This window comes from Alosa sapidissima, chromosome 5 (genome assembly GCF_018492685.1).
Source record: "Alosa sapidissima isolate fAloSap1 chromosome 5, fAloSap1.pri, whole genome shotgun sequence".
NCBI lineage: Eukaryota > Metazoa > Chordata > Actinopteri > Clupeiformes > Clupeidae > Alosa > Alosa sapidissima.
The window spans coordinates 8,035,395-8,060,343 of record NC_055961.1 but is presented as its reverse complement, the minus strand read 5'-3'; the positions used below and the strand labels follow the sequence as shown (position 1 = coordinate 8,060,343).

At 43.7% G+C, this 24,949-nt stretch overlaps 3 protein-coding genes across 9 annotated transcripts in view; 2 read left to right on the top strand and 1 right to left on the bottom strand.

The window, feature by feature from the left end:
- The first annotated feature begins 71 nt into the window (after nucleotides 1–71).
- Nucleotides 72–10,688, top strand: mat2b (methionine adenosyltransferase II, beta). 2 transcript variants are annotated; one of them, XM_042094050.1, is made up of 7 exons: nucleotides 72–1,313; nucleotides 3,402–3,596; nucleotides 3,808–3,922; nucleotides 4,237–4,383; nucleotides 4,810–5,003; nucleotides 6,993–7,106; nucleotides 9,863–10,688. In XM_042094050.1, exons 1-7 carry the CDS (start codon nucleotides 1,263–1,265, stop codon nucleotides 10,037–10,039), a joined length of 993 nt encoding a protein of 330 aa, XP_041949984.1. In that variant the 5' UTR covers nucleotides 72–1,262; the 3' UTR covers nucleotides 10,040–10,688. The 2 variants fall into 2 exon arrangements, with proteins under 2 accessions (XP_041949984.1, XP_041949983.1); XM_042094049.1 differs by lacking the exon at nucleotides 72–1,313 and adding an exon at nucleotides 2,012–2,584.
- A 1,702-nt stretch (nucleotides 10,689–12,390) lies between these two features.
- LOC121710113 (cysteine-rich and transmembrane domain-containing protein 1-like) lies at nucleotides 12,391–15,778 on the top strand. 2 transcript variants are annotated; one of them, XM_042094062.1, is made up of 4 exons: nucleotides 12,391–12,599; nucleotides 12,630–12,663; nucleotides 13,352–13,690; nucleotides 14,901–15,778. In XM_042094062.1, exons 3-4 carry the CDS (start codon nucleotides 13,378–13,380, stop codon nucleotides 15,014–15,016), a joined length of 429 nt encoding a protein of 142 aa, XP_041949996.1. In that variant the 5' UTR covers nucleotides 12,391–12,599; nucleotides 12,630–12,663; nucleotides 13,352–13,377; the 3' UTR covers nucleotides 15,017–15,778. The 2 variants fall into 2 exon arrangements, with proteins under 2 accessions (XP_041949996.1, XP_041949995.1); XM_042094061.1 differs by having other exon boundaries at nucleotides 12,391–12,663.
- A 109-nt stretch (nucleotides 15,779–15,887) lies between these two features.
- Nucleotides 15,888–24,949, bottom strand: part of si:ch211-12m10.1 (teneurin-2) — a 183,967-nt gene continuing 174,905 nt past the window's right edge. For all 5 annotated transcript variants that reach the window (XM_042093974.1, XM_042093975.1, XM_042093976.1 and 2 more), the window contains 7 exons: nucleotides 24,036–24,910; nucleotides 23,402–23,577; nucleotides 22,063–22,298; nucleotides 21,258–21,554; nucleotides 19,387–21,025; nucleotides 19,041–19,171; nucleotides 15,888–18,667 (listed from right to left, as the gene is read on the bottom strand). In XM_042093974.1, coding sequence (XP_041949908.1) covers nucleotides 17,930–18,667; nucleotides 19,041–19,171; nucleotides 19,387–21,025; nucleotides 21,258–21,554; nucleotides 22,063–22,298; nucleotides 23,402–23,577; nucleotides 24,036–24,910 — 4,092 coding nt within the window. In that variant the 3' untranslated portion in view covers nucleotides 15,888–17,929. The remainder of the gene's footprint in view (nucleotides 18,668–19,040; nucleotides 19,172–19,386; nucleotides 21,026–21,257; nucleotides 21,555–22,062; nucleotides 22,299–23,401; nucleotides 23,578–24,035; nucleotides 24,911–24,949) is intronic.

Sequence of the window (24,949 nt, the reverse complement as noted above, 5' to 3'; positions counted from 1 at the left end):
CCGGTAGTTGTTAGGTGATGCTGATGGTTAAGGTAAACTTTCGTTTTGCAGGTCTGCATTACAACCAATCAAATAAGCGCTTGCCTGCCTCTGACAGCAGGATACAATCAAGATAAGTTAAGAAAAATAGTAGGATTGCAGGAGTGGAACGTAGGTTTTATTGAAAGTGAAACTAGGGAATACTTAAAAAAAATAGAAGTGCCTTTGCACCAAAAAATGGGATATTTAGTGTCCCGGGAAAGATGATCAATTTTCCGGGACAGACATTAAAAAAAAGAGAACAATCCCGGGAAAACCAGAACGTGTGGTAACCCTATTTTGAGTGTCTTTTTAAAACTATAACTCATTAAAATGATCATCCAGCCCAATTTGTATTCAGTGTACAAACCCATTAACAAGCACAACAAACAAGAACATCTTGCTGAATGCTGAAAGTTTCCCCTCACAGTTCCACTTCTCAAAACATAGCTGTATGCAGTGAAAGTGCAGCGCCGTTGGTTTCCCATAGCATTTTGAGGAAAAGAAACATACCAGATGTGATCGTCACATAAATGTTTAGGTGGCATGCACTGTAGGGTTCCCTGGCCTACAGGGATACTACACAGGACACAGCACACTCACTGTACTCACAAGACACTGTACACACTCATTGAAAAAACATTTAAGGTTGATACTTGCCTCTTGCTTTTATTGGTGAAATGTTGCATTCTACCTCAACCACAAAAGCACAGCAGGTATGACCCTGACTTGCACATTCAGAAATTAGTGTCAATGAGGGTAACAGTATCTTGGGCATTGTAGGGAGTAATTCAATTTTAACAATAAAATAGTGTTAGTTATGAAAGGGAAGAATACCTTTAAAACATTTTTTGGAAATTAATGGACTGGATAACTCCCCAGAGTCAAAGAAAATATGTGCTAGCAGTTATAGGTCATTAAAATGTTTACTAGCCTCTCTTGCTCTCTTGAGTTGATTGTTTGAACTACATCCAATAAATGAGTCCGCTCTAAATGGGTTGATGTGAAGAGTGATATCACGTTGTTGCTTTAGTTTTAAGATTATTTGATATGACAAAGATATTTCAAATATATTTAAAATAATATATTTTTCATTGTTTTGATAGTGCTTCACATGCAGGACTGCCGTCCGTGCATGCGCAACTGAAACGCAGAAACTGTTCTCATGAATGATTTTATACGAGCTAGTGCTATTACCTATCTTTTTCTGTTTATGGCTAGTACTGACATATCCGGATTGTTGAATGAATCGAGTGCAGGAAAATATGCCTTTATATGAGTATGCGGACTTTGAGGTAATGAAAAGTATTGGTAACATTGAGACAGTTAGATATGACATGTAAGCCTTTGTGTAGGAGGTGCGACTAACGTTAGCTGTAACGTTAAGGTATTAGTACTACGTAAGCAGCTTCCTCATATCGTGCACTCCTGAAGCATTGAGGTTCTCCATGTATCGTTTAGTAGGCATACTACTCCTGTGCTTAGAAGTGTTCATCGTGGTCTGTGCCGAAGCGCTGATTTAAGGTGTGCAGTTTGTTCCATGTTTGCGAATTAGCAAATTTAGCTGACAGGATCTGGGCTGGCTCGATTTGGAATGAGTGGCGAAGCTGACTACCCAGAAAGTGATACAAAGAAGCGTCCTTTATTCCTCGTGGTTATTGCATTTCGATGTTGTATCTAGTGACCAGTGATTAATAAGACTGCAAAGTAGTTGCAACCGAAAAGGTATCAGGTACCAGGGACATCCATACCATAAAAGAAAGATCATAATCTGCGTAGATACATTGCAGAAATGATGGTTGTGAAAGTAGTGAAGGCGCTATTCAATATAATTAGTTAAAGCTCATAAAGCTCACAACTATATGATGGCTTTATCCATACTGTCAATGCTATAATGACGATTTTATTATAGCATTGTATATATATATATATATATATATATATATATACACACACACACACACACACACACACACACACACACACACACACACTGCCTGTCCGCCACGCATAGACATATTGCGTCTATTACTGATGACTATTCCTTAAAGAAAGAAAGGTGGTGGTCGTGGACAATGTATGTGTCAACTGTGTCAATTTTTGGCTGCATAACAGACAAAGATGGTAATTAACGAACAGTAGCTGTTAATGACATGTCAATCAAAATAAACCTAGAATGCAATTTTTTTTCTTCTTTTTTTTTTCTTTTGCCATGTTTCTACAGTACATGCAAACCATGGGTTGTACACAGAACTTAAAATAAATGGAAGGTGATTAGAAAAAAATCGTAGATTAGTATGAATACTTGAGGTCAAAAGGAAAGACCTTTGTTTTGAAGTTCCATTTTCTGATATCACCCGGAAGTTTTGGTGGTGGTAGTTATTGTTGCACCGTTCAGACTGCCCCCTGGACGGTCTGAACTCAGTTGCGCATCAGAAATAACCTGATTTCTGAATCGTTTTTCTTACGAAGGTATGAGAGTTTCTACTGTCGTGACATAGAAATGTGTGAGAAAGAAACTGAATTTAAGATTCTATTTACTCCAGGGCACGTGGAATTAATAAAGGTGAGCTTTATCATTTAAACGGTGCTCAGTACCAACACGTGCATGCTAGCTAGCAGCTCAATGAAAAATAAATGTATGTCGTGTGATCATTACGTTTCTTTTAAGAAGTAAAAAAAAACGTTTATGTGTCATCATTTATATTTGAACTAACATTATCTAGAGTGGAGAGATGTGTTTTGCTGCTTTGGAAAACGCACCGGAATTGACAGGATATAGGTGATGGTTTGTAAATATTCAGTGGGTGGACCTCTTTCTGCACCCTATATTCAATGCAGTGGTCGCGAAAGGGTCTCTCATTCTTTATGTCTGCTTGGCTGCCATGATGATTATTTATGCTGCTGAAATGACAATTGTACAAGCTATAACTCCTTATAGTTTGTGGACTCTTACTCTGCGAGTGTGTTATGTAATGGGTGTCTTTTTGGTGCAGTTTCACAGGTTCTTGTGTGGCTGAATCACGTTGTTCCTCCATCAAGTCATAAACAAATGACAACAGATAAACATCCAAATTTATCCCTCTCAATTCTAAACGTGTATATTTGCCTAGCAGATGATGCTGGAATCTAGGTTCCAAAGATATTTCTGACTGAATAGATTATCCCAGATTACACACCACAGATTGGCAAATCGCTGTGCCATGTGTGTTTTCTGCTCTTACATAAAGAGAATCAGTGCTTGCAGATTATCTGTTTCTAATTGCATGTTAAACTCAGTATAGTGAGATGGGGAGATACTTGACACAGTTTCAGTGCATGCAACTTTGAAGTAACTTGAAGCACAGGTATAGTGTTGGAAATTGTGGTGGTTCTTTTTACAGGAGAATGTGGCCATCCCATACAGACGTGTGCTAATAACAGGTGCCACAGGCCTACTTGGACGGGCTGTGTATAAAGAGTTCCAGAACAATGCCTGGGATGCTTTGGGTACTGGCTATTCACGGGCACGGCCTCGCTTTCTCAAGTGCAATTTACTGGATGAGGAGGCCTTGCGGTCATTAATCCAGCAGTTTCAGGTATGTTGTTTAAGACATACATCAAGTATTATCCCCAGAAATATATGTGATCTATACTATACACACACACATATATGCTCCTTGTTGGTGCCCCCCCCCATAATTTCACTGCATTTCTTAAATCCAGTAACTATATGCATGTGACAATAAACTTCCTTGTATATATAATAGATTTTTACTCACATATACTTTATTGTTTGTTTTTTTCCAGCCCCATGTGATTGTGCACTGTGCGGCAGAGAGGAGGCCAGATGTTGTGGAACGCCACACTGAAGCTGCCTTCAACCTCAATGTCCACACATCAGCCACTCTGGCTAAAGAGACAGGTCAGTCGAACCAGTTTTAATCTCAAGACATGATGACATGTGGCAGTGGCATGGTGTTCCTTATGGCAAATTAGGATCTGGTAGACTACCAGTCCATATACCGGTACACTCGAACATACATACTGTTGTTGAATAACAGATGTCTTCTCATAATTGTTATTTTACTGCTGTGTTGAAAGTGAATACTTGTGTTCTGTATGCACTATAACACCGGGCACATGAACTTTAGTCTGTAAGCGCTGTCTACTAGAAACAGAAGAAAATGTCTAAATATTTACGACCTTGTCTTGTGCATGTTGTTTATCACCTTACAGCTGGGATCTTCCTCATCTACATCAGCACTGATTATGTATTTGATGGCCGTAACCCTCCCTACGGGGAGAATGATGCCCCCAACCCCTTAAACCTCTATGGCAAATCCAAGCTGGAGGGAGAGCGGGAAGTCCTGAGACATAACCCAGGTCTGTAATCTGCCCTCATCTCTTGATTTCACATTATCATCCAATTCCAAACAACGGTTTGTTTGGCTTGTGGTCAGTTTGCTGACCGTGCATTAAGGATAAAGCTCTTTTAACTGGAGATTTTCACTGAAGTTTTCTTTTCTTTTTTTGTATTTTATTTTAATTATTTTTATATTATTTATTATCCTTTATTTTACCAGAAGAGTCCCATTGAGTTCTTAATCTCTTTTTTTCAACGGAGAATGGGACAGTTCTTAATCTATGTTTTATTGTGTGATGTGAGTAGGTTCACAACTTCTCCGATGTGAATGTTGCATAACATTGTACCACTGATGTGCCTGCATGTTATGCTGTGCTAGTCTTTAATTGGATAATGACATTTGTTCCTGGTGGGTGATGTAAGCATTTTGCTTTGGTGTGTGCCAGGGGCTGCCATCCTGCGGGTGCCCATCCTGTACGGCGAGGTGGAGCGTGTGGACGAGAGCGCGGTCACCGTGCTGTGGGACCGCGTACAGGAGGGCGCCGACAGCTGCACCATCGACCACTGCCAGCAGCGCTTCCCCACCTACAGCAGCGATGTGGCTCGCGTCTGCAGGCTGATGGCCGAGAGGAGACTGCAGGTCAGTGAGCTTCACACACCTGGAGCCAACTAGCAGCTAGAGTTCCCTTATCAGAAGCCAACTAGCAGCTAGAGTTCCCTTATCAGAAGCCAACTAGCAGCTAGAGTTCCCTTATCAGAAGCCAACTAGCAGCTAGAGTTCCCTTATCAAAAGCCAACTAGCAGCTACAGTTCTCTTATCAGAAGCCAACTAGCAGCTAGAGTTCCCTTATCAAAAGCCAACTAGCAGCTAGACTGGAGTTCCCTTATCAAAAGCCAACTAGCAGCTGTAAGTGTATTTCTTTTGACACAAATGGCTATCTGACGGAATAGTTAGCTCAGCCTATTAGGTGCAGAAAGTCGGAGAGTTTTAATGAGTGTTGGTTAGAAAACAGCTATTTCGGACTGCTGAACAGAAATCATGTAGGGTCATGATGCATTGCTAGCTAGGTCGCCATTAAAGCTAACATATTATTGAATAGGCTACTTAGCTCCAATCATTGGAAGACGAGGAGAAAGTTAGGTTGAAAAGGGACATGAAACTTTATGGTATGTGAATGCAAAACCGCACCAGTCATGTCTATGGCTGTATTTACCATAGAGGTCACCTTTCTTTCTTCAAATTTTGTTGTATTTATTAATTAAAAATAGCAATTATCCTTGCATCAACGCACCGTCACACAACATGTAGTTGTAGCCTCTGACATGTCAAAAGGAAAGTAGAGTTGACTCTGCTATCGCGGAGCTATGTCCTAACTAACGAACGCAACACACTCACACGCAGCTCAAATAAACTTCAATACCCACAAATCCATTGTTCAAAATAAATAATCGTCAGACCTGAACAAAGGCTGACTTCAAGGCCTACTCAAAATGTTATGCTGAAATTCAGTGGAGTTGCAGCTAGCTAACCTGCACTGAAAATTAGATATCAGAGTCTGGTCTGGACCAATAGTATTATATAGATAGTAGCCTAGATAGTAGATAATAGTAGATATTTATATGGATATTATCTAAGCATGATATTGATTATTGGTCAGTTATTTACACAGGAGACAGGAGAAATCAGACAGAAAGGTGGAAATAAGGAGAAAGAGTTAGGAGAAGATAGGGAAATAATAGGCAAAGGGCCCTCACAAGTGAGTGAGAGTCAAGATGTGACACTCACTGTGTCAGAAGGTAAAAGCTCTGCAGCCTATGACCCTGCAATTTATAAATGCAACATTCACTACTCTGATGAGGAGAAGCAGAGCATTCTTAATTAAAGATGGAGCAGAGATCAGTAGAAATATCCTCAAAACCAATTGGAGCTCAGTTTTGTGGTTTAATACTTATTACTACAAGTGGAAAGGACATTAAAACACCATGCATATGCATATCGTGCCGTTTGGCAAGAAGTTAGATTTATCCAATTATATGACAACTCCGTCATCTTCATGTCACCCAACGTCACATCTCCACATTGCTAGCCTACTGGTTGGTAGCTCATGATAACAGATGTAGGCCTGTCTGCATGCAGTTGTAGGCAAGAAAGAGACATACCTGTATTTTCCGGAATATAAGAAAGAGACATACCTGTATTTTCAGGAATATAAGTCACACCGGAGTATAAGTCGCACCAGTCAAAAAATGTGTCATGAAGAGAACATATATATAAATATATGTTGCACCTGAGTCGCAGGACCAGCCAAACTATGAAAAAAAGTGTGACTTATAGTCTGGAAAAAATACGGTAATCAGTCTTGACTGTCATGAAAGAGTGAGCCTTAACATTAGTTTGAGTTCCTGCTATTAAGAAACACACTTTTCTCTGTTAAAACCATCTCTAAATGAAAAAGTAAAAATCATTTTGAGTTAGTATGTTCGTGTAATATGTCATTTGCCACCGCTGTAAAGTGCTGGAAAAGCTTGAAAATGAACCTTGAAAGTGCTTGAAAAGTGCTTGAATTTGATCTTGGAATAGGGGTACGAACCCTGTATTAAAAAAAAATATCTATGCCTTTTTTTCTAGGAGCCCTCATTGCAAGGCATCTTCCATTATTCCGGTAAAGAGCAGATGACCAAATACGAGATAGCGTGTGCAATCGCAGATGCTTTTAATCTACCCAGCAGTCACCTCATACCGGTAAGAGTTTTTCATATTCCTCTGTCTTATTTTCCTTGCGTATTACAACAGCAGTGTCTCAGACATAGGAATCTGCCTGGCCATGTTGGTGTATAAGTATATATACTCTTTTGATCCCGTGAGGGAAAATTGGTCTCTGCATTTATCCCAATCCGTGAATTAGTGAAACACACTTGGCACACAGTGAGGTGAAGCACACACTAGTCCCGGCGCAGTGAGCTGCCTGCATCAACAGCGGTGCTAGGGGAGCAGCGAGGGGTTAGGTGCCTTGCTCAAGGGCACTTCAGCCATTCCTACTGGTCTGGGGTTCGAACCGGCAACCCTCTGGGTACAAGTCCGAAGCGCTAACCAATAGGCCACGGCTGCCCCTAAAGTGTATCCTCTTGGATGTGTGATGGTGGTCAGTGGGTGCTGTGCTGAGCAGTGAGTACACCTCACTTGACGTCCCAATACCTTAAGAGATGTGCTAGCGACAGACCACAAGTGCCCATGGTTTCTAGCATCCTTCCTAGCACGCCCACCTCCTACCGGACTCAAGCTCCAAGGCTATGAGTTTAAGTCTGCTGTGAGACTGCTTGTCTACACAACGCAGGTCACAGCAGAGCACAGCTAAATTTATGTAATTTGTGTGTCATCACAAAATGTATGTGCAACCATATTTTTTTCTGTACCATTACTTTCTTTTGAGTCGATGTATTTTTTTTGTATCTTTCAAAAATAGTAACTCAAACGTAGTAGCGCTATAACTGTATCAGTTGTTCTGTATTTACCCAAGCAGTGTCCTTGTGTTTGCTTCACATTTCTTCTTTTGTGGACACTGCAATCTTTGGGGGCTCAGTGGGACAGTGTGGTTCCTCTGAACACTTGATTGGTTCCTATACATGGCACCAAGTTGTTCTTTACCTCCAGCCTAGCCCTAATAATGCCATAATCAGGATTTTGATAAATTTACATCTTTTTACATCTAACACTTTATGAAGTCAGACCTGCATTTACAGCCCCCGCCCTGTAGAGGGAGGTATTGATCAATTTTCCTCACTGGTGTTATTGCAAAACACCTCACCATGATGAGAGAATAGTAAAACAGAAATGTATAGAACTGAAAAGCCATTCCATGTGAAAAGGGCATACCAGTGCATTGATTACCTGGAGTCTGTCAATAAGGCTGGACATCTACATGAGCCATCAAATCCATTGAATTCAAGAAGTATTGAAAGATAAAATGGGCCTCAGTAGGATGTAGACAGTACTGAACAAAACTCTAGAAGTGTGGCTGTGGAATGAATCATAGCACATGTTTATCATATTCTTAATTTGATTGGCCTAAAATGATAAACCTGCTTACGAGCTCACATGCTAACCAACCATAAAAGCTGTTGGTGTTGAAATGCATGCAAATACTGAATATGTATACAGTACAGGCCAAAAGTTTGGACACACCTTCTCATTTCAATGCGTTTTCTTTATTTTCATGACTATTTACATTTTAAATTTCTACTGAAGGCATCGAAACTATAAATGAATGCAAAGTTATTTGGCCCACAGATGAATATTTGTCAAGTTATGGCTTGCTGAATATGGTATTATTTAAAAAAACTTGCATATAAGACATGTTTTCAGTTATTTCACATTTTTTGTTAAGTACATAATTCCATATGTGTTCATTAATAGTTTTGATGAATCTACAATGTAAATAGTCATGAAAATAAAGGAAACTGAATGAGAAGGTGTGTCCAAACTTTTGGCCTGTACTGTAGATGTGCACTGAGAGGTAGAGATGCACATGGTTTGATTGGATTGGATCGTCTTTAAAAGGACACCAGGCAACGTTTTTGTGTTAATTAATCATCTTTGTAAGTCGGTATATGTTTAAATTACTCATTACAGGGCAAATGAAGACTCTCTCGCCCGTCCCTACTGCCTGTAAGAAGAATATCCCACTTGCAAGTTCAGTGTATCGTACCCACCGACCTGCAGTCTCACAAAGTCTCAGACATCGCGAGAAGCAGGATCAGTTTACATCCTGCATCTACAGCAAAGAGGCAGGCTAACAAAATGCGATTTGTTGCAAACATGTGTATAATGGCAGAGCCGGCGAATAAGCAGCGGAAACCCTTGACGGAAGATGCAAAGAAAAGGAAAAGAGCTTCAGACCGAGCGAGGGCTCGCGCACGTATCGACACATACAGATGCTAGGGGGAGTTTTGTAGAGAAAAAGCATCAGGCTTGCCTGGTATCCCTTTAATGTCTTATCATAAACAATAATAAACAAATGCAAGTTGATCTATAACTTGTTAAGAAACCCAACAGCTAATGGGACAAATTATCTTAGGTATCTGTTAAACCTGGCCCGCTTAAGAAAAGTCTACCTCCTCCCTGATGGCACGAGGCTCAACTCTGAGTGGAGTGGGTGTGGGTGTTGCAAAATGGCATTGTTTTTTGTGTGGCTCTGACCTAATACAAATACCCAATGCATTTGAGGTTAGTGCTAGTGATCTTCTAACAGAGTAACAATTTTAAAGAATTATGTGAAACTGGAGATGAAAATGAAAACTATGAAGTGAAATTAAAATGTGACTTGCAACAAATCTAGCACAAAAAAACAATTCAGCCAAGGTCCTCCATGTTTATGACCTTGGTGCTATTAGCCTGAGCTTGTGGTGCATTGGTTGCGAATGCTGTAATATGACATGTACTGTATGCAATAACTCTGTGCGTGTCTGTGTCTGTGTCTGTGTGTGTGTGTGTTTCTCCAGCTGACGGAGCAGCCTGCGGGTGCAGGGGCGCAGCGGCCCCAGAACGCTCAGCTGGAGTGCTCGCGGCTAGAGCTGCTGGGCCTGAGCGTGGAGCCCACACCCTTCAAGATGGCCATCCGAGACGTGCTCTGGCCCTTCCTCCAGGACAAGCGCTGCCGGCAGACCGCCTTTCACTGAAGGGTTACCACTCCTCTGGAACTAGAGAGAAAGAGAATGCATTCCTAAAACAGTAGTGATCTTTCATGTGACATGGAATAGTTTTAGCTGAAGTTACCAGTTGAGTGTTTGCACAGTTATTTTTTCCCAATCCTGTGATGGAACAGATACACACTCAACCTACTTTGGACTATTTTATGTTTCTGTGCAAGATGTAATATTGATTATCATTTGGGGATCACAACAACTGCCATTTTATTTGATCAACTCTTTTTTTGGTGTTGGCTTTTGATGTGGGTCTACCAGTTCAAAATACTCTCATAATTTACATTGTTTCTGTGAGAAAGCACTCCTGCTGTGGGCTTTGCCTTGCCTGAAGGTTGATGTGATGTCTGTGCTAGCAGGCCTACTGAAATGATATCACCCCAAAATGAAGTACGGTTATGAAGGTGTGAAGGTACTTTATCTCGACACTGAGTGCAATAGTTGAGTTGCTATGTTGGCTTTTCTGAGGGAACAGTTGAAGAATACAGTATGTTTTGAATTCTGGGGTTGAACCCTTTTGCAAGCACTGTTTTCTCACGTTGGTGTTCGGTGACCACCAATTATGTATAAGATAAAAAAAAATATTTGACTGAGCATCTGGCTATATATGCTTAAATAATAAAAAGTAATATTGAAAAAAAAAACCTGTTTTGTTTTCTCTATGGTCACATGACGGTTAAGTGGGTGTAGGACATGCTTACAATACAATATGTACAAATGTGGGGTGGTATTTTAACACTATACAATGTCTAATAATATACAGTACTGTTGTTTTAGCAATGTTATGATGACCTTATATTTTTATTTCTCATTGTCTTTTAGAATTCAACCAGAAGATAGAGGGAATATATACATATATAGTGCATTTCTGGTTCAGATTCTAGTCTTTTGCATCCATTCGATTGGTTGTTTTTTTTGCAGTGTTATAATGACCAATCTCGCAAGGGGGAAGCTGAAGCCGGTTGGTACTGGCACTGGCTCTGGCTCTGACACATTGGTATCAGAAGTGGGAAGGAGATGACGACACTTCGACAGATCGAAGATCTCATTGAAAAGCTACAGCTGGAAGAGTTCATTGTCACCTAGTGAAAAATGTGGCCAAAGGTTTCTATTCAAAAAACCTTGATGAGGCAAGCTGACACTGTATTACCACCTAGGAATACAATGAAGAGGGTCCACAGAGATGTACAATACTTTTCAGGTGGCTCCTCCACTTTGTGCCCTACCAAAATGCTCTTGATACCGCCGTGTCCGTTTTAGGGCGAGCCACGGTCAAGTCAGCAGCTGATCTCGAGAGCCCCATTAGCTTCTAGCAGGGCGACATGCCCATCAGTGGCCTGGGTAGGGAATGACCGCTCCATCAAGAAACTTCCCTCTTGGGTAATTGGTCATTATAACACTGCTAAAACAACAAGTGTAATGGTAACTTGAGACTGAAATTTACAAAACCCTAGAGGGGTCATTGCAATATATTTATTGGTATGTAACAAGAAAATGTGTGCTCGTTTTACTAAATTGTGTGCACATTTTACTAAATTGTGCTTTCATTTTAGTAAATTGTGCTCTTATTTTAATTGTAATTTGATTTAGTAAATTGTGCGCACATTATACTAAATAGAGCGCTCATTTTACTAAATTGTGCTCTTATTTTAATTGTTGTAAATTGAGTACAATTTAGTAAAATGTGCTCACAAATATAGTAAAACGTGCACACAATTTAATAAAATGTGCACACAATCAAGTAAAATGAGACCACAATTTAGTAAAATGAGCGCACATTTTCTCGGTACACAAAAATATCTTGCAATGACACCTCCTGGGCTCCGTAGACTGGTATCAGATCATGTTATGTGCTTAAATGGCCTACTGTGTACATATTTCCTGTGTTCTCTGGTTTTACTCTAATTAAGAAAGTGAGAAATAAACAATATGGTCTTTATGGCACTGCTGAGACAAATCATGTAAGGTGCCTGAGATTTTTGCACAGTACTGTATATTTTTTATTTTTGTATGCCATTTTATTTTATGTGATCATGTGAACAATATTCTTGTGTTCAATGTATTCAAAGCTACAGGAGACAAAGGGAGGAGAGAGAGCAGTCCATCATTTCTCAGAAATAATTACCATAGTAGCCTATTTCTTAATTCCATGGTACTCTACAACTTTGGCATTCAGTAAGTGATGATTGAAGTGAAGACGGGATTTCTGTAGGCTCTTGTGCAAGTTAATGTTTTACCAGCAATTCTCTAATCAGCCCCCCCCCCCTCCCCTCTATGTGTGTGAAACTGGTGGACACCGTTGACTGCGAAGGATCGAAATCCACTACGTTTGCTAATGACGTATCTATAGCCCTTGTCAAGCGCGAGTCACCTGATCATCTGTAGGCAACTTCGCGTAGCGAACTGACTTCATTACATTGAAGCACTATCGACAAGTAGAATTTATTAAATCCTTTGGATGACAGAAATCAAAGCCACCGACGATTTATGGATTAACAGTGAAGCTTCTACGGCGGATACAACTGAAAAAGTTTAACGGTTGGAATCACGATAAAAAAAACAACAGCGGCCTGGCACAGCGTTCCACAATTCACTTCAGAGTAAGTCACACGATACCTTTCTAAAACGCGGTCGTGGTCGATAGCTTCTTTAAAAAGTATATGCATTTTCTTTCTTTTTAGGGCCAATAATGAACTGAAACTTCGGTCATATTCACAAACTTTTGCTTGACCAGTAAACATGAAAATTGTCTCAGTGCGATGTCACCGACATATGCCTATGTTGTAATTAGAGTAGCCTATTATAGGCTTATAGTCTGCTTAAGTTCCTGCCTTTTCCGCGATTTGTTTGGAAAACAAAACACTGGAACAAGAAACAAAAACGGCCAAGGGTCCATCACCGTGTAGACTGAGTTTTCTTAAGAATAAAGGCGAATTGTTCTCGTCGTTCTGGTACAAAGGTCACGTGTCGTCCTCTTCACACAGTTCAAAGTATTTGAAGAGGTGCGTCTCAGCATTTGTGCGCAGATTACTATGGATATAAAACTATACATTTGGCCAACTTCTGTTAAGGCTGCTGTTGCCTCACTGGAATGCTGTCTTGGTAAGGTTGAGTCAGTTACTGCCCATATCACACTCTGACAAAGACGTCTTTCAGAGGCACACTGCTCCAGTCATTCTGTTATAGGCTTCAGGCTGGAATTCACACATATTTTAGTCAGTTTATTTCTGTGAAGTGTATGTATTTTTTCCAATTTCGTTAAGCAATGTTTTATATCTTGGCCAACAGGTAGGCCTAAGCACAAGTTGCTGTAAATGAACTACGATCAGCCACCTCCCTATGCGGGCCCTGGCCCCTCTGCCCCTGGTTACGCCGGGCCCTCTGCTCCTGGTTACGCCGGGCCCTCTGCTCCGGGCTACCCTGCATATCCTGCACAAGGGTACCAGGCTCAAGGGTACCCAGTCCCTCCAGATGGGGCTCACCCAGGCTACCCTAACTATCCACCCGGGCCCCCGGGGGTGTACCCAGCACAGCCGGGCTACCAGGGATACCAGGTGCCTCCACAACCGCAGTATGGATGGCAGGATGCCCCACCAGGAGCAATGTATGGGCAGCCCAAAAACACAGGTAGGCGGTTTGACAGTAACTTCTCAGTATTGTGAACTTGTTTATGGTGACTGAACTATCAGTAGGTAGCACTCAAGCCTCTAACCAGTCCAGTGTAATAGAAGTTACTCAATGTCTGTTTTGCCATTGTTAGAATCCTTTTTTTTTTGCCTTTTATGTTTTGGAGGAACTTTTTGGTTATGGATGTAAAGGCAACCAAGACCACCCTATTTTGAAAAACAAACTTACAAACATTAGAGAAACTTCCTGTGTTTGGTTTCTGTCATACCAGAACAAACAAAGTAACAAAGTAGACCTAACAAAGTTGTGAATCAGACTCATTGCAGTATATATGTACCTACTGTATATTTCTTATGTTCATTACTCATTTGTGTCTCTTGTCTATAAATTCTCTAGATTTAGATTTACGACTGAATGGAAGGCACCTCTGCTTACTTCTAGGTGTGACTATTTGTCTATAGATACTAGGTGTGCAGGAATGGGTGGCTTTCACATCTTCCGATTGTCATTGAGTAGTAACTGCTCCAAGTACACAGCAACGATTCTATTAGCTTAACATTTGGCCAGGTACAAGGCGGGGTCATTCTTTGGGACCACCCCTGTACATTTATTCCATATCCATACAGAGCTAGAGGTCACATCCCCCGTTTGTTTGTAACCTACTTAAGCTCAGGATACGTTTGTGTAGTTAAAGATATGGGTAAATCCTCCAGTTGAAGCTTGTCTCTCTCCCTTGATGCGCATCATTGAAAGAATAAAGCCTGTTTCCTGATTGGCCATCATCCTGACTGATCCTGAGTTTCCAGATATCTGTGGTACTAGGAAAATTACCATCAGTGATCACGTCATAAAGTCATGCAGTGATAACAAAGGGCACCTCTGACTGGAGGCTCTGGAGGTTTACATGAAACAGTGTATTTAACACCAGACTTGTTTTAGGCCATGGAGTCTTATCTTGCTCTCAAACACAGAGCTGCCTCTTAATCAACTACAAAAGAGTGAACTGAATCAACCACAGTATTTCATATGTTGCTCAAGTGCTTTCCTATTTTCGTCACCACAGAGCACAGTTCCACTTCCTGATCAATCTAAACCTGACTCTTCTTGGCACTTCCTCTTTCCTGACTTTGTGACTTTTGTATCCATATGATTTTCTGTCCACACACTTTGACCTTTGACCCGTATGCATGTCCACCCTCCCTGTCCTCAGTGTATGTGGTGGAGCAGCAGCAGCGTCCAGCTGACTCTGGGCCTGACGCTGGGACCTGCCTGACCGCCTGCTGGGCGGCCCTCTGCTGCTGTTGCCTGTGGGACATGATGACCTGACCACAACCCCCCACCACTGACCTCATCAGAAGAATCCATAAGATACACTGATGTATAGCCTGTAAGACACTTTCTTATCCTTGTGACAAAAGCTTGAAGATGTGTTATTTTAGTGTTCTAGGTATTACATGTTACATCTTAATGTAAGTTAGAGATGACTACTGTGTGTATGAAATCATTTATAAATTAAATATTTGTTGTCTGTTTAAACTGCTGTTAAAATAGCATACTTTGTTTTATATCACATTAAATGTATTAAATATAATAATATCTTGCATAGTAACGGTACCAGTGGTTGTAAGGATTTAACCAGACATGGTATTTATTAGCACCTGAATGTGTCCAGTTAGAACTTTGTAGTTAGGACTGGAGAATTCTTAATCAAACCATTCTTTTGACTGAATGTATTGCATTTTCATGGGTAATCAGAGTAATACACATACAGATACCATGAAACATGTCGAACAACTACAAATAGGGTTCTAGGGGAGTATATCAATCATTGACCAAACACTCAGATTTACACAAACAAAGTGCAGTACCCAAATACATCCTGTAGAGGCTGGATCTTGAAGGAAATGATTATATTATTCTACAATGTTTCTCCGCCTAAACCATACAGTTGCCTTATATTAAGCACCAGCCAGTGCCATATAGCCACATTTTGTCACCGATGTTTGTGTCGTGTGGCAGTTTGTTTTGTTTTCCACAACATTTTTCCTGTCACTACTGATCTTACAACAAATAAATTTGCTCAACCTACTTCTGTCTGATCCTTTATAGACTCATACAAGAAAATCATATTATTCTTATTCTTATTATGTGTATAAGAATCAAGTAACATTTATAAGAACTAACTGGAATTGTTAGGTAGAAACAAACTTAAAAAAAAAAATCAGAAATCATTTAAAACATTTTTTGTTTGGTGCTATCTATCAATTTCTAAACACAATAGTCCCTTTATTAGGGCAAAAACAAGTCAAGATGCACGAGTTTGTTACCTATTTTGAGACTACAAAGCCTAGCAGTTTTTTTAAATTTTTTATTAGGTGCACTAGATTGATCTGTAAGGCCTGTGGATCAATACTTGTAAATAAATGTTCAGTTTTTTTAAATGTTTAATATGTAGCCCTAGAGTATATGATGTGTTAGTGGGTGCGGCTTCTGCGAAACCTAATGAATGTTAAAAATGACTTGTGTATGTGAGACATGCTTTCTGCAGATTAAATAAGATAGCACTTGGTTGCTTAATCGGATATTTGCGCCATGGGAAAATCCAGCAACATTTTACAAGCAATTAATACAAGTTATCAAAATAATGCATGTACATTCTGAGATAATTAAACTGGGCCTCTGTGAAAAGTTGTCTGAAAAAGTTGGCCAACCTGGGCTCCCCTCCCCCATACCTGCAGTATATTGGGTCAGTGTAAGGTTACCCCTAGACTGCTCTATGCTATTTAAAGCTGGTCTCTGATCGTCCCTTTCCCACGTGTGCTTTACAGGAAATTATTTGGTCGGGTGGTCAGAACGCAGATCTGACCATTTATGTCGACAACACCCTTGGAACCGTTTTAGTCAGACAATATTTACACTGGACATTCATAAATATATTGTGTAAACCGGAACATGAACTTGCATAAAACAGGCCAGTGTGTGACTCGGATGGGGTATGGTGAGGTGGCATTTCTATATTTACTAGAGGTTTATATGAATAAAGGACTAATATGGTGTGAGAGAAAAACAGAGTGAGAGTATAAATGAATTTGAAGTTGAAAATCGAACCGTTTATTCTGTTAAAATCATCATCCTTCCCTACTCTTGTAATGTGCCTTTGTTCCGATTCCAAAAACGTCCATACTGTGGCTCCTCACAGTGAAAACGAGAATGTTTCAGGGGCAGAAACAATAGTTGAAAGAGCGAAATTATTAAAACAATGCTTGGGGATATTTAAATTATTAAATTAATGAGCGCTGCCATGGGGCATATAACATGAGAATGGCAAAGCAGTTCTTTCTATGACAATTCACAACACACCACAAAAGCCACTTCCTTTTTGAAGAAATTTACAACTCTGAGATCAGCTCAATGCTCTACAGTGCTAAACAAATGTTAGTGTTTTACACGGACACTCAATATGTGTTTCACAGTTTCAAAAGACTTAATTTTTGAAGTATAAACAATGGCGACAACACAGATTTTTTTCACCCAGCATCTCCTTCATAAAAAAAATCACTTTTTACATATTTTACATAAAAAAAAAAAATTTCACCCTCACAGGGTGCTGTTATTCACAGCCATCTCTGATGAAACGTGTGACTTTCTCATGATTGTCATATAGTGCAAATACAAAGAGGGGAAATCAAGTGTATTTCCTGGTTCATATACACTTCTACTCAACAGACATCACCTTTGAAGTCATTCTCTGGGTGCTATGGCCATGTCTGGGTATATCTGTATACGACCTGAAATGAGCTCTCAGGCTTAAGTCCCTTTAAAAGGTCCATCACAAAAAGGTGTTTGTGTCTTCTGGGCCATACAAACATTACATTTTTTTTTTTGCAGGTTTCTCAGACATAAGTTCAGAGGAACATGTTTGTAGGATGGCTGAGGCAACCACCAGCATTTCATGAATGCTTTACTTCAGTCACAAACCCTATCCCCACCCAACCAATGAGTGGAAACATTATTCACTAAAAAAGATAGTTAACAACAAAACAAATGTAATTTTTTCATTGTTTTCATGGGTGCTTTTGAAATGCACTTTCCAAACTGGCCTAATTCAGTTCAATCTTGGTTTTGCCAGTGCTCTGAAGTTCACTCGCATTCCATTAGTCTTAGCGACAGTTGCCCTGCGGAGCCTGTGTGTGCCCGCTCCAGAGGTGGCGTTTGGTGTGAGAGCGCGGCGCCGCTCTGTTACCTCCTCCCCATCTCCGTCTGCTTGAGGAACTGGATGTTGGTGCTGCTGTCGGCCAGTTGCGGGTACTGCTCCACGGGCAGCACGTAGTAGCCGTCGTAGCCGGGCACCTTCCCCACGGCCAGAAGCTGCTGCTTCTCGGCGTCGGTCCAGGCGCGTTCGCCAAGCCGTCCGTCCTGCGCCTGCCGCAGCTCCCGCGCCCAGGCCCCCGCCAGCGCCCTCTGGTGGGCCTGCTCCAGCAGCCGCGCGCGCTCCTTGTCCAGCGTCTCGGCCGTCAGGCCGTAGCGCACGCTGAACGCCAGCGTGGCCGTGTGGAGCTCCACGGTGACGCCGCGCCGCGAGCGGCCGCTGACCGTCACGTTGACGCCGCTCTCCAGCACCTTGCGCCCGCTGGTCAGCCCGAGCGCCTGCAGGTCGCTGTCCGCCAGGCCCAGCTTCACGAAGAAGTGGCAGTCACGGCCCTCGATGGTGTAGTGCGCACCCTGCAGGTAGATGGCGTTGTTGAGCACCTGGGCGATCTTGCGGCTGTCCTCGCTGGCCATGCCCGACACACTGGCCACCACGTGCCCATCTTTGACCGCCATCATCATGCCACGTCCGATGATGGGCACTTTGGTCCCAAACCAGTAGCCTGGCCTGTCCCGCTTGGCTCGTCGCTCCTTGTTCAGTAGCCTCCCCTCCAGAGCCATGAATGCCTGGTTGTGTCTCTCCGCCGCATGCTGGACTCCGGTGATGAGCTGCGAGAAATGCAAGGTCAAGGGGCAGTAATTAGTATCCATGGCAACGCGAGTCATGACAGATATGGTCTCGCTTCGAGTAATATTCTCTATCCCTGCTTCGGGCTGATTGAATTTTGCTGGCTCATATGCTTGCTGGTGCATAGCTGCATAATGCAATTTTAGTCTTGCTTGTTAATGCCTCCAGCCTAATGCACTGACAATGATTCCTCCTAGCACAGCTATAACAAGATAATTTCAACCTGAGTGCCATGTTATTTACCTGATTCAGTTGTCCCAGATTTAGAAGCAATGGATTAATGCATGGAAAAAATTCTATGAGTCCCTATTTAAAATAGCCATGCTGTAAAACTGCCCTGAGCCAGGTGCTTACCCGTGAGTGGTCACTGTCCTGGCTTGCCAGAAGCTCATAGGGAGGGTCTACAAAGTACATAGGGTGTCGGGGGAAACCGGGGATGATGTTGCTGAGCTGAAACCCGAACATCACTAGCCAGCTCTTTACATCTACAGAACAACGCAAAGGGTTGTCAAACACATGACAGTGTAAACATACAGGTAAAAAGCTTTTCACAATGCAAAACAAAAACATACAAAGACAAAACCACAAGATAGGTGACAAAGTAAATAACATCTATATTATATCTAAATATATAATATGATATATACAGTATAGGTAAATATAAAGTAATATTTGAGTAGTGATTCCATTATAAACTCACCTGTGACATAATTTCTGACATCAATCATGTCGCTGAGTGGGTTGTTGTTTTTGAACGCGTATAGGTTAAATGGTGCTGGCTCTTTGCCAATCTTTGGCCACAGCCTGTGGTCCGGCGCGGTCCAGCGGCCTGCCAGAGCGTCAAAGTCTCTCTGAATGAAGTGCACCAGCTTGGTGAGCGGGTCGTAGAGGCCGCCGTGGAAGCCGATGGCCAGATGGAAGTCTGGGTTGGAGTCGAAGTAGACCTCCCCATATGCCGTGTACTGCAGCTGCTTGACCATCTGCCCGTTGCTGCTGAAGATGGCGAGAGGCGTGCCGGTGTTGTCCGAGGCGATGTAGTACTCCTCGCCGCTGCTCACCTCCATGGCGAACAGATGGCCCTGCAGGTCGTAGTAGAAGGTGGTGATCTCCCCACCAGAGTGGTTGTAGATGTGCGTGACGCGCGCCGGGTAGTTGAGGTCGGCGTAGAAGTACTGCTGGTGCTGACCGCCGTCCGTCTTGCGGGAGACGCGGCGGCCGAGGCCGTCGTAGCGGTAGCGGACGCTCCAGCCGTCGCCAGCGCCGCCGGCACTGGCTCCTCGGCTGTAGGCGCGTTCCAGCAGGCCGTTGGAGTTGTACTCGAAGACGTCGGAGCCGCGCTGGCTCAGCACGCCGTCCTCGTCCAGCCGATACTGCATGTCGCCGAGGCGTGTGAGCCGGTCGCGCAGGTCGTAGCGCAGGGGCAGCAGTCGGAAGCTGTTGCCAGGGTTGAGCAGGTGCAGGTTGCCGTTCAGGTCGTAGCTGTAGCGCCAGGTGAACCAGTCGCCCACCTTGACGGCCACGAGCTGCCCGTCGCCGTCGTACTCGTAGCGGTACTGCGTGGTGTTAGCGTACGCGCCGATCTTCAGCTCACGCTTGATGACACGCCCCATGCTGTCGTACTGCACCGTCATCCAGTACATGAGCGAGCGGAAGATCTCGTACTGCACCTCCTTGATGCGCCCGTGGGCGTCGAAGTGCTTGCTGAGCGTCATGACGGCGGTGGTGATGATCTGGTTGATGTCGTAGTAGATGATGCCAAACTTGCCGAAATGCTCAACTTTGCCCGAGATCTCGTCGTAGCGGTAAAGATCCACCGGCAATGGGGTCTCCCCGATGACAGGCTTGATGCTGGCCACCCGGAAGCTGTTGTCATGGTAGGTGTAATCAAAGCGCGCATTCACCATACCCTCCTCTGAGAAGCGGTACATCTGTTTGTCCACAAGGGGGCCCAGTTTGCGGTACCGGATCGTGCACGAGAACCCCCCGCTCTGCAGGTTGACCATCTTCAGGACTCCGGCTGTGTCGTCGTAACCAAATGTGACAGAGGTGCCGTCGTAAAGCACCTCTGAGAGCTTCCCCAGCTTGCCATACCTGTACAGGACGCGTCGGCCTGTGCCCAGGTAGAAGGTGGCGCATGGCCGTCCATCCTCGCTGAAGTCATGGATGACCGAGGCGTTGCTCTCGGGAGGGTTGTAGGTGTTGCGGATGTAGCCAACAGACACGTGAGTAGACATGGTGTGTTTGGCCATGCTGGGCATGGTGACAGAGGAGATCCGACCAGAGGTGTCAAACTCAAACACATACTGCTTTTGGCTCTGCTGAAGCAGAAGCACCATGGACTGTGGCGAGAAAGAGAGAAGTTCAGGAAAGAGAAGTTTACAGTTAGGACAGAGAAACAAAAATATTGAGTACAATAATATTTAATGAGACAATGAGATACTTAGATACCATAATACAATGAGATACCATGTATACATAATATACTATATGATACCATTGATATTTATATACTAATAACAATGAGACTCTAGCAAATCAGCATGGTAGCCAGCAAGTTACACTAAAACTCACTTTGTCCAGGTAGCTGAAACTCCAAACTTTTCCATCTACGAATGTGCGGGAGAGCATGCGTCCAAAGGTGTCGAACTCCCTCTTCTCGCTCATGCTGCCGCGCTGCAGGCCCAGAAGCCGGCCACTGGGTGCGTACGTCACGTTGACCAGCGCCAGGCTGCTGCTGGGCAGCCAGGTGGCTGGACGGCCATGCGCATCGTAGATGATGCGCAACGTGAACTTGCGGTGGTCGTCGTAGATCTTCTCTGTGCGTGTGTTGCGGTCAAAGTCGATGGAGATCAGGTTCCTGTTGTGGGCCTGCGCGAAGACAGCACAGAGGGGAGTGGGTCATGATGGTGTCCACAAACAATTCTTTTAATAATACTGATTGTAGAGCAACTTTTAGTGATAAGGGGAATTCATTTTGAGACAAAGCTGGTAAATATTAAATTATATAATAAGTAGTCTAACAAAAAACATCATATTAAGCAGTAAGTGTGGCCAAAACGGTAAGTAGTCTTTTTAGCACTAACGAGTTCCTCTTCTCACAACCTCACAAGTAATTTTCACAGCTTATTGTAAAAACTGAAGCAGAGTTGCACACCCATAGCCAGATATGGTAAGTCTATAAAGCTACACAGATGAGGGAAATTATGAATGAACTAAATGAATAATATTCTACAAGAAAAATGGTAACATCATGGTAACATAGTAAGTGTGGCCATTCGGTTTGTTTGGTCCGACAGGCTGCTCTACTTCATAAGTACCTCACAAGTCATTTTCACAGCTTATGGGGAAAACTGAAGTGGCATAGCAGAAGACCCACCCGTAGCTTCCTGCCGAATATGGTGACCCTGCCCTTGGTGGGCTCCCGCCTCATCCTCCACTCGATGGAGTTGAGACCGCTGTCCGTGGGCAGCGTGATGTTCCGGCGCCAAATGGTGGGGCTGACCGCTCCGGCCAGGATGTGCGGCTCGGTCAGGAAACTGATGCCCATGCCGTTGGCATAGGAGACGCGAAGCGTGCCATTATAGCAGAGCTGGAAAGAGTTTCGCACTTGCTCTGGAAAGTGAGCGAAAGAGAGTTATGTTATTACACAAAGTAATGGAAGCTTTGTTTTCATGCTACCAGAGAGCATTAGTCTTGAGCTGCTTGTAGGAACTGTATTTCGAGGAAAAGCTGTCTCTTGAGTAAGATGATGTGGGTATAATTTTTTTTTTTTGAGTGAAATGCAAGTGATTGCCACGGGGGGAAAAATGGGTATCTTTCAGAAAAGCCGAACAGGTGGCTCAAATTTCTTCTACACGCAGTAATTAGATCACACGCTGCTTTGGAGGCCAGTGCACCTGGAAACACAATCACCAGTGAGATCAAGGGCACAAGAAACTTCTAAGTGCATCTCAGAGTAGAAGTTAACAGAAAAAGCCGCAACCACTAACAGCTTTCAAATCTCGTTTATCTTAATAAAACAGGGAGAAGGCCAAACTTTTGCCAGTTCCAACAGGAAAATGTACTTTGCGAAGGCCATTGGAGTTCAAACTGCAAGCATTCCGTGGAAATGAAGTGCTCAGTTTAAGGCGGCTTGCTAGCTTTTCCTCTTTTTACGATCCTCGGAGGGCGCGCTATCACATATATTACTTAAACTCGCAGTCTCAGCGCACAAGGCTCCACACGGCGGGATGAGATTACGTTTATTTTTCTGTCACACTAACCCCCCCCTGGGACAGTGGGGGACACTATTGCCTGCTCAGCCTCTTTTTCTTGCTGCTAAACGGCTGAAACAAAGTCAGGGATCGCTGAATGGGTGACGCTTTGGGCCAGACACATTTGTTTAGCTTCCTATGCCCTAGATTACGATTTACTGTGTCACTGGCAATACTCTGGCTCAAAAGTGACATATGTCATGAGTTATGAGTGTGTGACTGAGTGTGGTATGAGTCAACTGACACACACACATATGCACATACACATAAACACACACTTACATACACAAATGTACATGTACCAAACCAGATGCATAACACATAAAACACAAGCACAGACACATACTCACACACACACACACACACACACACATTTTTCTTTTACTACACACTCACACATATATCTAGTAACAGCAGCAGCAGATTGAAATAAATAGAAGCATTTCAAAACCAATTTTTCACCTTGAACCACGGTGTACGATGCCTCGACGGATGACAAATTGGTGATGACCGTGACATCGTCATCCCTGTTGGAGCTCTCAATGTCAATGTTGATGGATTGCTCCATCTCGCGATGCAGACTCGTCACCATCCCCGTGGGGTAAGTCACATTGGTTAGGCGGCCCTCACTATCATATCTGTGGAGTGGAGGGAAAAAATAGTCATGGGTTAGTTAAACAAGCTTCCCACCAGACTGCCTCAACTCACACACCAGTGGGAGTTAACTATACAATGACCTTTTTAGAGTGTAAACTATGTAGTAGTGCAGGCAGTGGAAGCAGTGGAAGACTCAGTCCTGCATGAGAGCAGTTCTTCACAGCAAACACTGGGTGGCGACCTAGTACTGAAATACTCGCACGAACATTTCTCAAGCACTGCTGTTGCTTTCCTTCTAATCAGCTGCTACAACATTCAGACTGCATCACATACAGACTGAACTCACCAACACATTCAGAAGAAATGGCAGATAACCAAACAACATTGTTATCACATGATGTAATATTCACCAACAACAAAAATGCTGATATAACACCACATACAAAGAACACAAAAACCCCTCAGAATATAAAAAACCCTCAGCCTCTTAGCTACTTACTCATAGAAGTTTGTCCAGCCCGTGTCGTCCACCTTGGAGGTCAGCAGGCCTGTGCTGGCTGCGTAGCTCAGTAGCGCCACCTCCTGGTTGAGTGCAGACACTGAGCGCAGGCCTCCGGCTGGGTCCAACCCCAGGCTCACCACCTGGTTCTCCGGCAGCAGGACCAGGCGGAGCGGTCCGGCCACGTCGCGGCGGATCCTCACCGTGTTGTTGGCGCTGTCGGTGACGGACACCAGCTCGCCGTCGGCACCGTAGCTGAAGTTGAACAGCACCTGGCCAGTTACCAGGCTGATGGTCTGCTTGTGCGAGCCGTCCCTGTTGAACACGTAGAGCTCCTGCTCATGAGGTGACCCTACCTGGAACTGACCAGTGTTGGTCAGAGGTGGGCGATTGCGGCGAATGGCGCGCACGCGGATGTTGTTGAGGTCGGCAATGTAGAGCGTACCGTCCGGCGAGGTGGCCAGGGAGGTGGGTGCGTTCAGGCCGGCATCGGCCGCGTACCCATCATCACCAGCGAAGCAGTTACAGTTGACATCATTCTTGCAGTCGCACTCGGACGGTGTGCCGGCCAGCAGCGAGATCTCGCCGTCGGCGCTCACCTGCCGCACGCGGTTGATGCGCTTCTCGTCCGTCTCGGCGATGTAGAGCACACCGTCGTGCGACAGCGCGATGGCGGTGGCACTCTCCAGCGCAGCGTGGATGGCCAGCTTGCTGAGCGAGTAGTCGATGCCCGGCACCTGGCAGTGCATGGGCCGCCCGGCGATGATGCTCACCTGGTGGTTCTCGGTGATGCGCAGGATGACGTTGTTCTCCAGCACGTACAGCGAGTTGTCCATGGGGTTCACGGCCAGGTCTGTCGGCCACTCCAGACGCACCTGTGAGTCACAGCAGAAAAAAAACACCTAAAACGTCCG